General features: G+C 40.3%; 1 protein-coding gene across 2 annotated transcripts in view; it reads right to left on the minus strand.

Moving 5' to 3' along the window:
- Nucleotides 1-2,784: 2,784 nt before the first annotated feature.
- LRP11 (LDL receptor related protein 11) overlaps nucleotides 2,785-13,753 on the minus strand; it is a 42,613-nt gene continuing 31,644 nt past the window's right edge. Inside the window, exons 6-8 of one of the 2 annotated variants that reach the window (XM_081296024.1) lie at nucleotides 10,395-10,429; nucleotides 10,023-10,118; nucleotides 2,785-3,542 (exon numbers count right to left, since the gene is read on the minus strand). In XM_081296024.1, the coding sequence (XP_081152150.1) occupies nucleotides 3,462-3,542; nucleotides 10,023-10,118; nucleotides 10,395-10,429 (212 nt within the window). In that variant the 3' untranslated portion in view covers nucleotides 2,785-3,461. The remainder of the gene's footprint in view (nucleotides 3,543-10,022; nucleotides 10,119-10,394; nucleotides 10,430-13,753) is intronic. The other variant, XM_081296023.1, reaches the window with a different exon arrangement.

The raw sequence follows: 13,753 nt of genomic DNA on the forward strand, positions 1-13,753 counted from the left end.
CCTAAATTTAATATAACTTTATAAGAAGATGCTTAAGTGAAATAATGTTTCTTTCTTTCATGTGTTTTTGCATTTATGACATACAAGAATAAAAAACTGATATGATTCAAGAATTAAAATAAGTAGGAACGAGGGCTGGGGATGTGGCTCAAGCGGTAGCGCCTTCGCCTGGCATGCGTGCAACCCGGGTTCGATCCTCAGCACCACATACCAACAAAGATGTTGTGTCCGCCGAGAACTAAAAAAAATAAATATTAAAAACTAACACTCTCTCTCTCTCTCTCTCTCTCTCTCTCTCTCTCTCTCTCTCTCTCTCTCTCTCCCCCCCCACTCTCTTTAAAAAAAAAAAAGGAACGAAAACACGCTGATACCTAAATAAATATAGAAGGCTCGATTCTAACCATTCAATCCATTCATGAAGACATCTAACCTTATTTTCAATAATTGGCGGTTTCATATTTAGCCACTGAAGTAGCTATAACTTAAAATATTCTCTTTATCTGAAGAATGTACATTTCACTAGGGCAAAAGAGCTAGGAAAATGGGGCCAGGAGCCAAGAAGTTCACAACATGTTTAAAAAGCCAGTGAGATGAGGACATCTATGAATGACATACTAAGCTTTTCCTCTTTATTTGGCTTGGCCGTTCTTTGTCAGAAATTCTCATTCAACTTTAATACAAAAAACAAAAAAAGCTGTAGAAAACAAATTATTAGAGCAGTTCTGCTAGGAAGAAAGTGGTATAATCCCCAAAACAAAATGTGAAATTGGGGATGATGTAATTTAACAGTGACCCCAAATTACAGCAGCTCAGGCTCAGATTCTTGTGTTAAGGAACACATCATTAAGGAATGTAATTGATATGTTTAGGGAGGATCTGAAGGTAGGGCTGCTTGTATTCTAGGCACATGCTTCTGTGTGGTAGGTGAGTTTCCATAGGAGATTGAGTTAAAGTCATCAACAAGGTCTGAACAGCCAAACTGAGGGATGGATGGAAATGTGCATCTCTGGGTTGATGGAAAATATACTAAACAAAACAGCCATCAGTGACTGAAAGAGGGTGTTGATACACATGATGGGGGATTGTGGGGCCAAATCCCAGGTTTCAGAGTCAGAGAAAGATGAAGAAATTCTCTTGTCTTTCTATGGAAAAGAACATATTTGGTACTCAGGTGACATTAAACACATAAATGCTTTTGGAAGGCTGGAGAAGTAACTGTTGTCTACTTGTATTGAGCATGAAGACAAAGTAAATTTCAAGTTTTTTAGGAAGATGGTTTCAGTGGGCCTTAGGAAACAAGATGTGAAATATAGGGACATGGTGTGAGAAGTAAATTGTAGACATCTTCTTTCCCTTTAAAATTATTTTTGAATTATCTTAAATGCAGAACTCCTTCAATCAGATAATCACAGGTAAGGTGACTTTAAAAAGTCCTATTCAGTCCATCTGTTGATAAAAATACTTTGTACTAAACCCCAAATACTTTATATGACTTTAAGCAAGTCACTTTTCTCCAACCCTCAATTTCCCTTTTTGTAAAATGGGGTTGGAATGATTAAACCCAAACATTATAGCAACTTACAGACTATAATAAATGATTTTCAAAAGGCTTAAGAATAAAATACAATTTATTAAAGGAATATTGTTTACGTAATATGGGACATTATGGGACATCTTAAGTAAATCAGTACTATATCGATCCTAAATTATTAATTTCTACATGTATAAAAGGTTTGGTGATAGATGGCATGCGTTATCAGTTTTATTGGGTATGGCTATAGGTGACATCTTTCTGTATAAAGACACTGCACAGCATCACAGGGAGTACACACATATTAAATTCATTCACACAGTCCATTTCTCTTAAACTGCCACTGAAATTTAAATCATTGCTCAACTCTAAACATTCCACAAAAACATGAGTTTCTCAGGAAACAAAAATGATTATTGGTTTTTCTAGATCTTTCCACTTGCTAATGTGTTTTGATATATTTCCCACCCAAATTAAGTCCTTTGCTAAAGGAACCACCTACTTTAGATAGTCTAAAAATAAACTACTAGACTCTAGAGTATTTTTCAAGTGTTTTAAAAGATTTGTCTTTTATGGTAAAATATATATATATATATATATATATATATATATATAGGAACAGGCACTGCATAGACAGGCACTGCATCACACATTCCTCTCAGTGGGATAATTATTCTAGAGTGTATCTAATCCTGGCATTAATGTGTATGAAATAATTTGTCTTTAAATATCTACAGATTTAGAAAGGAAAGATAGAATGCCAGTTTTCTCTAAGGATGAATTTGTGCAACACTGCTTTCTACTCTGGAACACATGAGCCTGGCCCTAGCTGACTGACATCATAATAATATGGGATAGCATTTTCAAAATGGAAGAAAAAAACCTGGCTTGTTCCATTAGATCAAATAACCTGCTGTCACTTAAACATAGTGACATTTTTATAAAAGCTGTACCCCAAAATCCATTTAACATCCTGCTATTTTTCTTTCATCAAAAAATACTCATCTTGAAAACTGGTGACTGTATGAATGGGCTGCTGCGCTGGACCATGGAACAGTGGTGAGCAGAAATCACAAAGTATTAATTATCCACCTGCTGATAAAAATACTTTGTACACAATGTTTAGAGTTGTCCTCGGTTAAGTTTCTGTTAATTTTTTTGGCCACCAGAATTACTTCCACCTTGATTTCCTATCTCACTTCGTAACCATCTTAGAGGTGTTTTTAATCCAAAGTCTAGCTTTCCCCCCCCCCCCCCTCTGAAGATCAGCCTAAGGAGGCCCCCAACTACATGACATGATGTCAAAGGCATTGGGAAGAACCCACCTTCTTCTCTCCTCAGGCTTCATCTGTTCTAAAGATTTGTAAATTGTATATATATCTGCCATAGGTAACATTTCATTGAGAGTATAAACTTCCTTGAAATCCATCCTAAGGAACATGTTTTTCAGAGTAAAAGAAAAATGGGGCATTGGAGATTAAAGAAGACTAGCGCCACAGGAAGCTATACCTAAAGTGACCCAGTACTATCAGGGCCCAGTGGGCCACATCTCAAAAGCTAAGGGTGAATGCCACCACTCTGAGGCCATCTTTGGGGATACTGACAAAACTGCCTCAGCTGACTACAAATTTCTATTTCTAGGGACAATTTAGTAAATCAGAATTAGATCTGTAAAAGTCTTTAATCACATGAATTTCTCTCTATTGAAATATTTCATGTACTTAAGGACAATCTTTCTATAGTAAATAAAGGTTTGTGATTTGCCAATTAAAAACAAAAGAGGCTGTAAATACTAGAACCTAATAAAAGAATAAATTGTACATGAAACACATTCTTCCCCTAAGTGCTTACATTTGCTACAGATACATCCCATTTATGAGGTAATCAGATTCCTCAGATGTAATGGGACGAGCTTTCTTCAGTTTCTGTTTCACCAGGCGCAGCCGGCAAGCAACCATGAGAAGCAGCAGAGCAGTGATGGCCAAACCCAATGCCAGGGGTAGCACCGCACCTGTGGAGGGTTAGAAACAAACAGGGCAGTCCGGGCGATAAGCAACAGTGATAGCTACTGTTGACAGCACAGTGAGTGCTTTGCATGCACTAGTTAATCTGAACAGCTGAAGTTAGTATTGCTATCATTCTGCACATTAACTAAGGTGCACAGAGGTTAAGTAATTTTTCCTAAGAGTGTTTGACTTGTATGCTGAGGATCTATCGATCTAAGTCTCAAATCCAGACTTTTTAACTACATCTACCAGGTTACTACTAAATCTGTATCTTTGGTTACAGACATTGCAGTAAGGTCACCCTCAAATCCCCCTGTGAGAGACATTCCAATTATAGAAAATGTTTTCATTGTAGTTATGGACCACATTGATGGATTCATATACATTTCACACATGATCATTCCCTCTTCAGCATGGATTAACTTCTGCTTTCTGGTTCTAGTTAGGGCTTTCCTGAGTCAAGGGAACCTACCCTCAGCCAGGTAGAACTGTTTTTTTTTTCTTGGTACTAGGGATTGAACATAGGGATTCTCTACCACTGAGCTAAATCCCATGTCCTTTTTCAATCTTTATTTTGAGACAGGGTCTTGCTAAATTGCTGAGGTTGGCTTCGGATTTGTGATCCTCCTGCCTTAACCTTTCAAATCTCTGGGATTATTGGTATGTGCCTCTGTGCCCAGTTAAACCAGTAGAACCTTGTTGAAAACTAACTTCAAAATATGCTAATGTAGAGGCTGGTGTTGTAGCAAAGTGGTAGAGCGTTTCCCTAGTGCGTTTGAAGCACTGGATTCAATCCCCAGCGTCACATAAAAAGAAAGAAAATAAAGGTAAAAAAATTCTTTAAAAAATGCTAATGTAACTTTGGTTATGAGTAAGTTAGGAAAACATCTCTTTTGTTTTCCCCATGTAACTGGAGTAAGACACCACACTATAAGCACGTTTTAAAGGTCTGCAGAGTCTGGAAGGAGCACAGTATGCCCCAGATCAGGCTTCTGTTCAAGCCCAGTATGCTCTATTCCTAGTCTGCTGTGCTCTGCAGTCAAGCCAGGGTTGGAGATGACATGGGAGAACTATATTTAGCTGCACTGTCTTGCAACAGGTGGAACCAGAGAAACAAACATCTTCATGGTGTAAGCTGATTCTGTAACATTTTTTTCATCACTTATTCATTTATTCTGCATTAATTGATAGCTCTCCATGTGCCAGACAGGAAATTAAGTGCTGAAAATAAAAGAAAAGCATTTTTTTTTCTTTTTGGTACTGGGGGTTCAAACTTGCTATCCTAAGTCACTGGGATCACAGGAGTCTCCTCCCCATGCCCACCTAGAAATTTTTGGTAACTAAAAATAAATAAAACTATCTCCCAAAGATAAGCTAATCTAAGAATGCCAGCTTTATAGCTCAAATCATTGAATTCTTACAATTACCACATGTGCTGGTACTGTTATTTTATCCATTTTATAAATGAGGGAACTAAGGCATCAAGAATTAAATGACTTGTCTAATATTGCTTATTAAAGTGGGGAGCTAGAATACCACCCCAGACAGGACAACTCTAGAGCCTACGGTTTTCACCACTGTGGTACCCACTTTTCCAAAAGGGAAATAAAACTGTTTCTGAATTATATTAAGTATTTATAGACAGATATATAAATGAAAAAAAGAAATCCATAATAAAATATTAAAGTTACCATGACAAAATTACACATGAAGTATTGATGTAAAAACGATTAATCCATCTGTCTGGTTGGTAAGATTTTTGCTGTAGTGACTTGGACATAATGCTGGAGCTTGTCTGGGGTGGGTAAGGGAGGAAATTTTGTTTTTTTGACATTTTCAGGTTGACATGCCTAGATATGAGGAGATCTGGCTAAAACATCTGTCACTCCATTAATTGCCTGGATTGATTCAGCTGATCTGGCTGACTAGATGGCTGTCCCCTTCCTTCCTCATTGCTTCCAAAGCTTCAGGCTCAGTCTAAGAGGACAACCTTCCCCAATAGAGGAGGACTGTCCTTCAGTCAAGGGTATATGAGTAGCTGTGCTTACACAAACAAACTCTCAGATTGACATGCCTATAGGTGATCCAGATGGAATTTTCTCCTGGCTCTTGGCTGATCTGGGTCTAAATATGTGAAAACCTTTGACATGAAGATGGAAACCTCATCCATGAAACTGGATGAGATTGCCAGTGAGCAAGGAAGAAAGGAAGGCCAGCAGCAAGGTCTTGGGAAACTCCCATATCTTAGGGGAAGACAGAAGAAGAACAACACGAAGAATTACTAAAGGACAGTTTGGAGAAGTAGCAGGACAACTGAGAGGGAAGGGTATTGGGAGCTGAGGGAAAAGACGAGTCCACAAAGAAGGGCTCAGTTGGGTCAAATACTACAAGAGGTCAAGTGAGGTGAAGCCCAGAGAATCCGTTGGATTAGCAGCTTGTAATTCACTCCAAGAGTCTGTAGACTGAGGGATGCTATTTTTTTTTTTAATAAATGGAGAGACTCTGAATGTGTTTTCAGATTTGTTTGGAGAAACATATTAAAAGTACCAAGAATTACTAGATGATGGAGAAACACACCTGAGGAAAGAAGGGATACATTAAGAAAGGGGAGAGACTGGCCTTGGAAGGGAGGGACACCTCTTCCTTCAGTGCTGGAGGAAAAGGAAGGAGGGGGTGCCATCATACGAGTTGCTGTATTTAGGGGTTGGTGGCTGAGGGAGCTCACTTCAATAGCCTTGATTTTTCTGGGCCTAAAACTAGCCCCAGGTATAGCCAGCCTCCTCCTGAAGTCAGGAACTTAGAATTGGTGCAGGTTAATAAGGGGTTTTCAACCTCTAGGGTTGTTGCAGAATCCTGAGTAAACCTGAACACGATTCTCAAGAGCAGTCTGTGTCTGGTTGCAGGAGGAGAGGATGTGCAAGTTGCTTTAGTAACTGTTAATTACCAAATTTTTGGCCAGTGTTCACCCAGAGAATGGTGGGGAATGAAGCCATCTGTGGTAGGGTTAGGGTACAGCTCAGTGGCGAAGCACTCGCCTAGCATGCCCAAGGCTCTGGGTTCCAACCCCAGAACAGCAAAACAAAACAACAAACACAACAATAAAAAACTGTGTTAAACCCACAGGAATATGATTAGAGGAGGCATCTGCGGGTGTCAAGAATCTGTCTCATTCCTCCATAATAAGTGTTCGGGGCCATGTTTTTGTAATGATTTGGATCTGAGGTGTTCCCCCAAAGCTCCTGTGTTAATGCAGGAATATTCAGATATAAAAGGACTGGATGGTGAGAGTTGTGATCTAATCAGTCCATCTGAGTTTGAATGGACTGGCTGGGTGGTAACTAGGGAGGTGGGGCGTGGGTAGAGAAGTTGTGTCACTGGTGGTGTGTGCCTTCGAAGGGCTGTTTTTCCCTGTGGCCCTTTTCCTTCTCTCTGCTTCTTGGTCAACATGTCCTGAGTAGCTTCCTCTGCCATGCACTTCTGTCATGGTGTGCTCTCTTGGGTCCATATTAATGGAGGCATCCCACCATGGACTAAACCTCTGAGACCATGTGCCAAAGTAAACTTTCTCTTCCTTTAAGTGGTTCTTGCAGATATTTTGGTCAGAGTAGTCAAAAGCAAATTAAGTCAGTCTCCTAATGGCCACTTTTATGGAAATAGTTTTGCAAGAGTTGAGTGATGTGTCAGTTCTCCCCCTACTCCATCTTCCTGTATGTGCTTCACTAATTTGGTTATATTACAAACGAACAGGGAAAAAAAGAGACTATGGTCAATGCCCACAGAAATCTCAAAGAGTCACAAACCATTTTCTATAAGCTAGAACAACACCCAGTCTCAGTTCTGCATTTTATGGGCAGAAAAACAAAGAGGCTTCCTGACATCAAGATGTGTCAGACTTGTTAAAAACTGAGCATGAATGCTTAGGCAAAAACATAAGTGAGCTGAAGGTGAAGGTCCCAACCCCAACCTTGGGGTGCCAAGTTAACTACACAAGTTAAACACAGACATACAATCAAGGAAAATGTCCTATTCACCAAGTCAGACAGGAGGTTGCTGAACTGTCAAATCTGATCCGTATTTAACACTTTGATGACAAGGAAAATTAAATCCCCCACAAGTTGGTACTTCCTAGAATATTGAAAGTAAATCTCAATGTGTGGGTTTTTTTTTGGCGGGAGGGGGGTGTTTGGTTTGGTTTTGGCCCTGGGGATTGAACCCAGAAGTACTGTTTCACTGAGCTACATCTCCAGTCTCTTCCTCTTCCTCTTCTTCTTTCTTCTTTCTTCTTCTCCTTCTTCCTCCTCCTCCTCCTCTTCCTCCTCCCCTCCTCCTCTTCTTCTTCCTCCTCCTCCTCTTCTTCTTCTTTCTTCTTCTTCCTCTTCTTCCTCCTCCTCTTCTTCCTCTTCCTCTTCCTCTTCCTCTTCCTCCTCTTCCTCTCCTTCTCCTTCTCCTTCTCCTTCTTCTTTTTCCACTTCTTCTTCTGCTGCTGCTGCTTCTCCTTCTCCTTCTTCTCCTTCTTCTTCTTCTGCTTCTTCTTCCGTTTCTGCTTCTTCTTCTGCTTCTGCTTCTGCTTCTTCCGCTTCTGCTTCTTCTTCTGCTTCTGCTTCTTCCGCTTCTTCTTCTTCTGCTTCTGCTTCTTCTGCTTCTGCTTTTGCTTATTCTGCTTCTGCATCTGCTTCTGCTTCTGCTACTTCTTCTGCTGCTTCTGCTTCTGTTTCTTCTTCGGCTGTTTCTGCTTCTGCTTCTGTTTCTTCTTCGGCTGTTTCTGCTTCTGCTTCTTCTGCTTCTTCTTCTGCTGTTGCTTCTTCTGCTTCTGCTGCTTCTGCTGCTTCTTTTGCTGCTTCTGCTTCTGCTTCTTCTGCTTCTTCTTCTGCTGTTGCTTCTTCTGCTTCTGCTGCTTCTGCTTCTTCTGCTTCTGCTTCTGTTTCTTCTTCTGCTGCTTCTGCTTCTGTTTCTTCTTCTGCTGTTTCTGCTTCTTCTGCTTCTGCTTCTTCTGCCGCTTCTTCTTCTGCTGCTTCTGCTTTGTTTCTTCTGCTGCTGCTTCTGCTTCTTCTGCTTCTGCTTCTTCTGCTTCTGCTTCTTCTGCTGCTTCTTCTTCTGCTTCTTCTGCTTCTGCTGCTGCTGCTGCTCCTCCTCCTCTTCCTCCTCCTCCTGCCCAGATTGGTCTAGAACTTGTGATCCTCCTGTGTCCGTTTTCTAAGTTGCTGGGATTACAGATATGTGCTACTTGTTTTTACTTTTGATCATTTGATTCTTAGTTGAATTCACAAGTGTGCACCATAGCACCCAGGTATTTTCCACTTTAAAATAATTATTTGGCATAGTTTCTTCAATACTGTTAGTTTGGGCAATTTGAGATTTAAAATTTTCCAATCTTTTCTAAAACATACTATGATAGAATTCTTGGTAGCCAGCTAAGGTGATGAATTATATACTTGAATCATGTACTCTGCTCATATGAATGGGAACAGCATTTGAAATATCTAATCCATAGAATGGACACCAGTCAGTTACAACTAAGCCTCTGGATACATCTGGCTGTGGAACAAGAAGAAAGCTGGTGTCCTTCTAAATGTTGATGAGACTCTTTCATTCAAATTTCTTGGGATAGGCTAAGTTCAGTAGGCCAGTAGACCTGACTGAAGTTGCATCCAGGCACTTCACATCTGGATTATTCTCAGGCAGATATTGCTTAAAAATTATATATATATATATATATATTTGTTTATTTTATTCTCCTGAATCTCTTTCTACTAGTTTATAGAAATTAGGACTAAAACCTGCCTTTCTACAGGACTCTGTGTGAAGTGTCTTTTTTCTAGTTAAAAACAATCAAGAGTATGGAATTATGGTATTTTTCACTTAGTTCATTTTCCTTCCACCTCCTATATATACTTCCCTGTTCCTGAAGTCTTCTGTCGTTGTTGCTGGAGCACTGGGAGAGAGCATTAGGTCTCTTCATTCTTTTTATATTACAAATAACTCAATAATAGCCATGATTTTATATTTGGCTCATCACCTGAGCCAAGTAGTATGCTAAATGCCCTATATTAATTGTCCCATTAATTCTCCTAATACCATGTGAGGCAGGCATAGCTACTGTCCTCATCTCACCAATGAGGAAATTGTGATCCAGAGAGATAAGAACCTGCCCAAGGTCACCAAGATCAGTGGTGAAGCCAGAATTTCAACAGTGGCATCCAAGCATACAGTCCAAGTTCTTGGCTACTATGCCACAAGTATGACCATTTTTACAGACTGTCACCCTAGAAGAATCTATGAAAGAGAAAGCTGAGATCCAGAGACAGTGAGCTGCTTCAAGAGCACCAAGAAGCATTGTGACACAGGAGATGAGGAGGCACTTCTGGTCCATGGATCAGTGTTCCTGCCAGGAACTCTCTCAGCTTCATCTCACAGTCTCCATTTGGGCTCATGGAGTTCTACAGGTGTCTCGACTCTGCAGTGCATTTGCAAAGGCACCCACTTACCTGTTTCTGGGGCTGGGTGTTCTCCTCTGCCTTGTTCACTCTTGGATTCAAAAATATAATTTTCCTCCTTTCTGTTGTTGCTTGAGGAATGTCTACCTGCAGAAAATCAATAGAACATATTTTGAGGGTATATCAAAAACTTTAGGAAACAGCCTTATTTATTTTTAAAGATGGAATTAGATAAAGGAATTGCAGGATTTATTTCACTAATAAACATAGGCCTATGTTTGATACTAAAACACTGGATATCTAATGTGACCAGTTTAATGAAGTAGAGTGTGTGACCAGTTAAAAGACATGGTCAGTCAAAGAGGTAGAAACACACTGGACCAGAACCTCCATCATCACCTCTGATGGATGAAAAGATCTCACCTGGAAAAGTTCAGGACAGTCTCTGGACATCATACCTGGTAAGTGGAAACAGTCAAAAAAAGGTTTTCTTGTAAAAATTAAGAATGAGCCGCTGGGCACTATCAGGCACATCTCTAATCTCTGCTACTTGGGAAGCTGAGACAGGAGGTTTGAAAGTTTGAGGCCAGACTCAGCAAATTAGCCAGATCTTGTCTCAAAATGTAAAAATAAAAAAAAGGGCTGACCCTTATTTTAGAGGCAGAACACTCTACTCCTGGGTTCTATACCTAGTACTGGGGATTGGAGGGAAGCACCCGTAGGTATTTGGCCATGCTATGGCACTATTTTACTGTGACCCTGCTGGGCAGGTAATAATAACTCATTTTTTTTTCTCTTAGGCTCAGGCTTATTTCCTGTCCAGGTTCGCACAAGTAGTGAATGGGGCATAGGGCAGACAGTCAAGCTCACTGGTATCTAGCTGCTTGTTGGTGAACACCAGAACTTCTGGTTTAATGATGTATTATTTAACTTTACTATTCAGTTATTGAGGGAAAATATCAAGGAAGGATTTTTACCATAGGTTCTGATAGAACCAGGCTGTGTTATTTTCTCATTCCCCATCTAATAATTGGTAGCATTTGTGTGTTTATTACATTGACAGTTTAATACTTAACAAGTTGATGAGACATTCTCATACTGTGTGTGATTTCAAGTGAGATTTTTTTTTATTATGCTTTTGTTTTGTTTTATTATAATCAGTGCTGGGGTTGAACCCAGGAGAGCTATTCCACTGATCTCCATCCCTGCCCCTACCCCTTTTTATTTTTTTATTTTGAAACGGGGCTTCATTAGTTGCTGAGAACCTTGCCAAGCAGCTGTGGCTGGCCTTGAACTTGCAATCTTCCTGCGTTGGCCTCCCAAATCACAGGCATTACAGGCACACACCACTATGCCCAGCAAGTGCTATGCTTAATGGCAATAAATTAGAAATGTTCTTCCTACTTGCGGAATTTTATTGAGAAATAATAATTTTAAAGCTTTATGCTTACATGGAATCAACAGAAATGGTCATAACTCCTTGAATTATTATTGAGGCAATTTAAAGGTAGTACATAAAATTCTTTAGTAACTTGTCCTGAGCAATCTTTTCGAATTTAGCAATTATCATGAAATCAATTGGATAATGCAAAATTGTAGGTCAGTGAAGATATCTACTAGAGCCTAAAAGCAGTGAGTTAAAAATGATCACTGCATCCCAGGTTGATGCTGTTAAACAGAAGGGACAACAATCACTTAGTTCTTTAAGGCACCCTTAACACTCCCTTCACCCTGTCAGTCACCACACCCTGCAGACATTTCCTTCTCACCTATGACACCCCTGACTGTGGCCCTTCTCTGTACTTGGTCTTTAACACCTTTGGCTGGAGCACTCCAGGCCCCTCCTCCAACATTTCTGCTTTCAGACACTCCTCCTGGAGTGTGTCTGCAAGTGTGGCTCAGCCACACTCACCCAGCAGAGTGACAGTGTGAGGTTGGCACTTTGCTGCTCTTGCAAGGCCACTGTAGGCCACCATGTTCTACTGTGCCTCCACTTGCTACTCTAACAGGACCCAGGCATGCCGTTCTATATAAAGCCAATGATTTGAGGGTTTCTTCCGTAAACCCTAAGCTCAGACGGGATGAGGATGAGTAAAGCAAAAGCAGTTTCTGGTAGGCTGGAGAAGTAGACCTTCTGAATGGATTTCTGTTTCTGTTCATCCACTTTGCTGCAGTGGCGGAAGCCCCACTCCCACTCCAGAACAGTAATGGAGGAAAGCAAGAGCAGCCAAGAGGACCCTGGGAAAAGAAGGCAGTATCCACTGTGGAATGGAGGAAAGGAGTCGGCCAGGTAGCAGCTATGGGAGGAAAGAGACTGTCACCTCCACCATGGGACCTGTGTACTAGTAGGACAGTGACTAACCTAAATGATATTCCATACAGAGCCAGGGCTCTTCTCCACAAGGCAAGAGATTTCCCAATACAGTGACTTCAACATTTCTCTATTTTGTGGACCCATAAAACTTCAAAATAATTTTTGAGGTTGTTGATTTTTTTGTTTTGTCAAGAAAAGACATTAAAAGAAATAACCATCTACTAAAACTACCACCTACGCTTCATTATAAATTAAGGAGGTATCTAAACCCCCTAATTATGAAGACCTAATTATGTAAAAAAAATGACAGGTCTTTAAATTAACCATGTAAAATACTTATTGTCCTTATTTTCTTCATTTAGCCATGACTGGGTGAAAGTTTTATCAAGGATGAGAACTGACCCTTCTTCAACTGGCGTTGGGTCCAATTCTGCCACTCCCCTTTCTGAACAGTTCTAAGATCTTGGATTTTCAAGGCTTTCCTTATCATCCTCTGTTCCCAACAAGTACCCTTCACTTTCAGCAGTGGGGGAGTCCTGGTTAGATAATTTTCATTCCCAATTCCATTTTCCCATGAAGTTAATTAAAATCCTTTTTTTTTCTTATTAGAACCCTTTCTACCAATTCTTCAGAGTACCACTGAGTTTCCACGCCTCACCCCCAGGGCTGACTCATCCACCAGGCACAGTGGACACATAGTCCGGTGTCCATGGAACTCACAGGGGCCCACAAAAATAGTTTAGTTCAAGTTATCTTAAAATCACAAAAATACTAATCAAAATGAAGATGAGGAGGAGGAAGAGGATGATAACAAAAATATATAATAACAAATTTAGTGTGGATCACACTTGTCTTCATACCAATATAGTCATAAAATATACATTTAAGTTTTTTAGTTGTGTTTTTATGGAGGAGGGGCCCTGAGGCAAAGGTGCCTGTGGCCTGTGAACGCCATAATGGATCTGACCTACAGACTGTCCACTCCAGTGCTTGTATACCTCTCCTTTCTGAACTTCTAAGGCCCTCATGGTCAGGGTCTTAGGTGAGCTGTAGCTGTTTCCTATCTCTGCAACTAAGACAGATGGTCTTTGAACACACAATGAGGCTTGCTGCACAACCACCATTGTGCTCAGGTACATCCTAGCTTCACCATTTACTGTGTGACCTTGCCTAAAGTGTGTGTGTGTGTGTGTGTGTGTGTGTGTGTGTATTTTAATTGTCAGTGAACCTTTATTTTGTTTATATATGGTGCTGAGAATCAAATCCAGGGCCGTACCCATGCTAGGCAAGTGCTATACCACTAAGCCACAACCCCAGCCCTTGCCTAAAGTTTTTAACTTCTCTGTGCCTCATCTATAAAATGGGGACAGTGTGTTCTACATAGCATAGGTTTGTTATAAAGACCAAAGGAGTGCAGACTGATAGTCAATGCATATACACTATTACTACTTTAATTAAAATACATTTA

This window comes from Spermophilus citellus, assembly GCF_964194105.1.
Source record: "Spermophilus citellus genome assembly, chromosome: 5".
Lineage (NCBI taxonomy): Eukaryota > Metazoa > Chordata > Mammalia > Rodentia > Sciuridae > Spermophilus > Spermophilus citellus.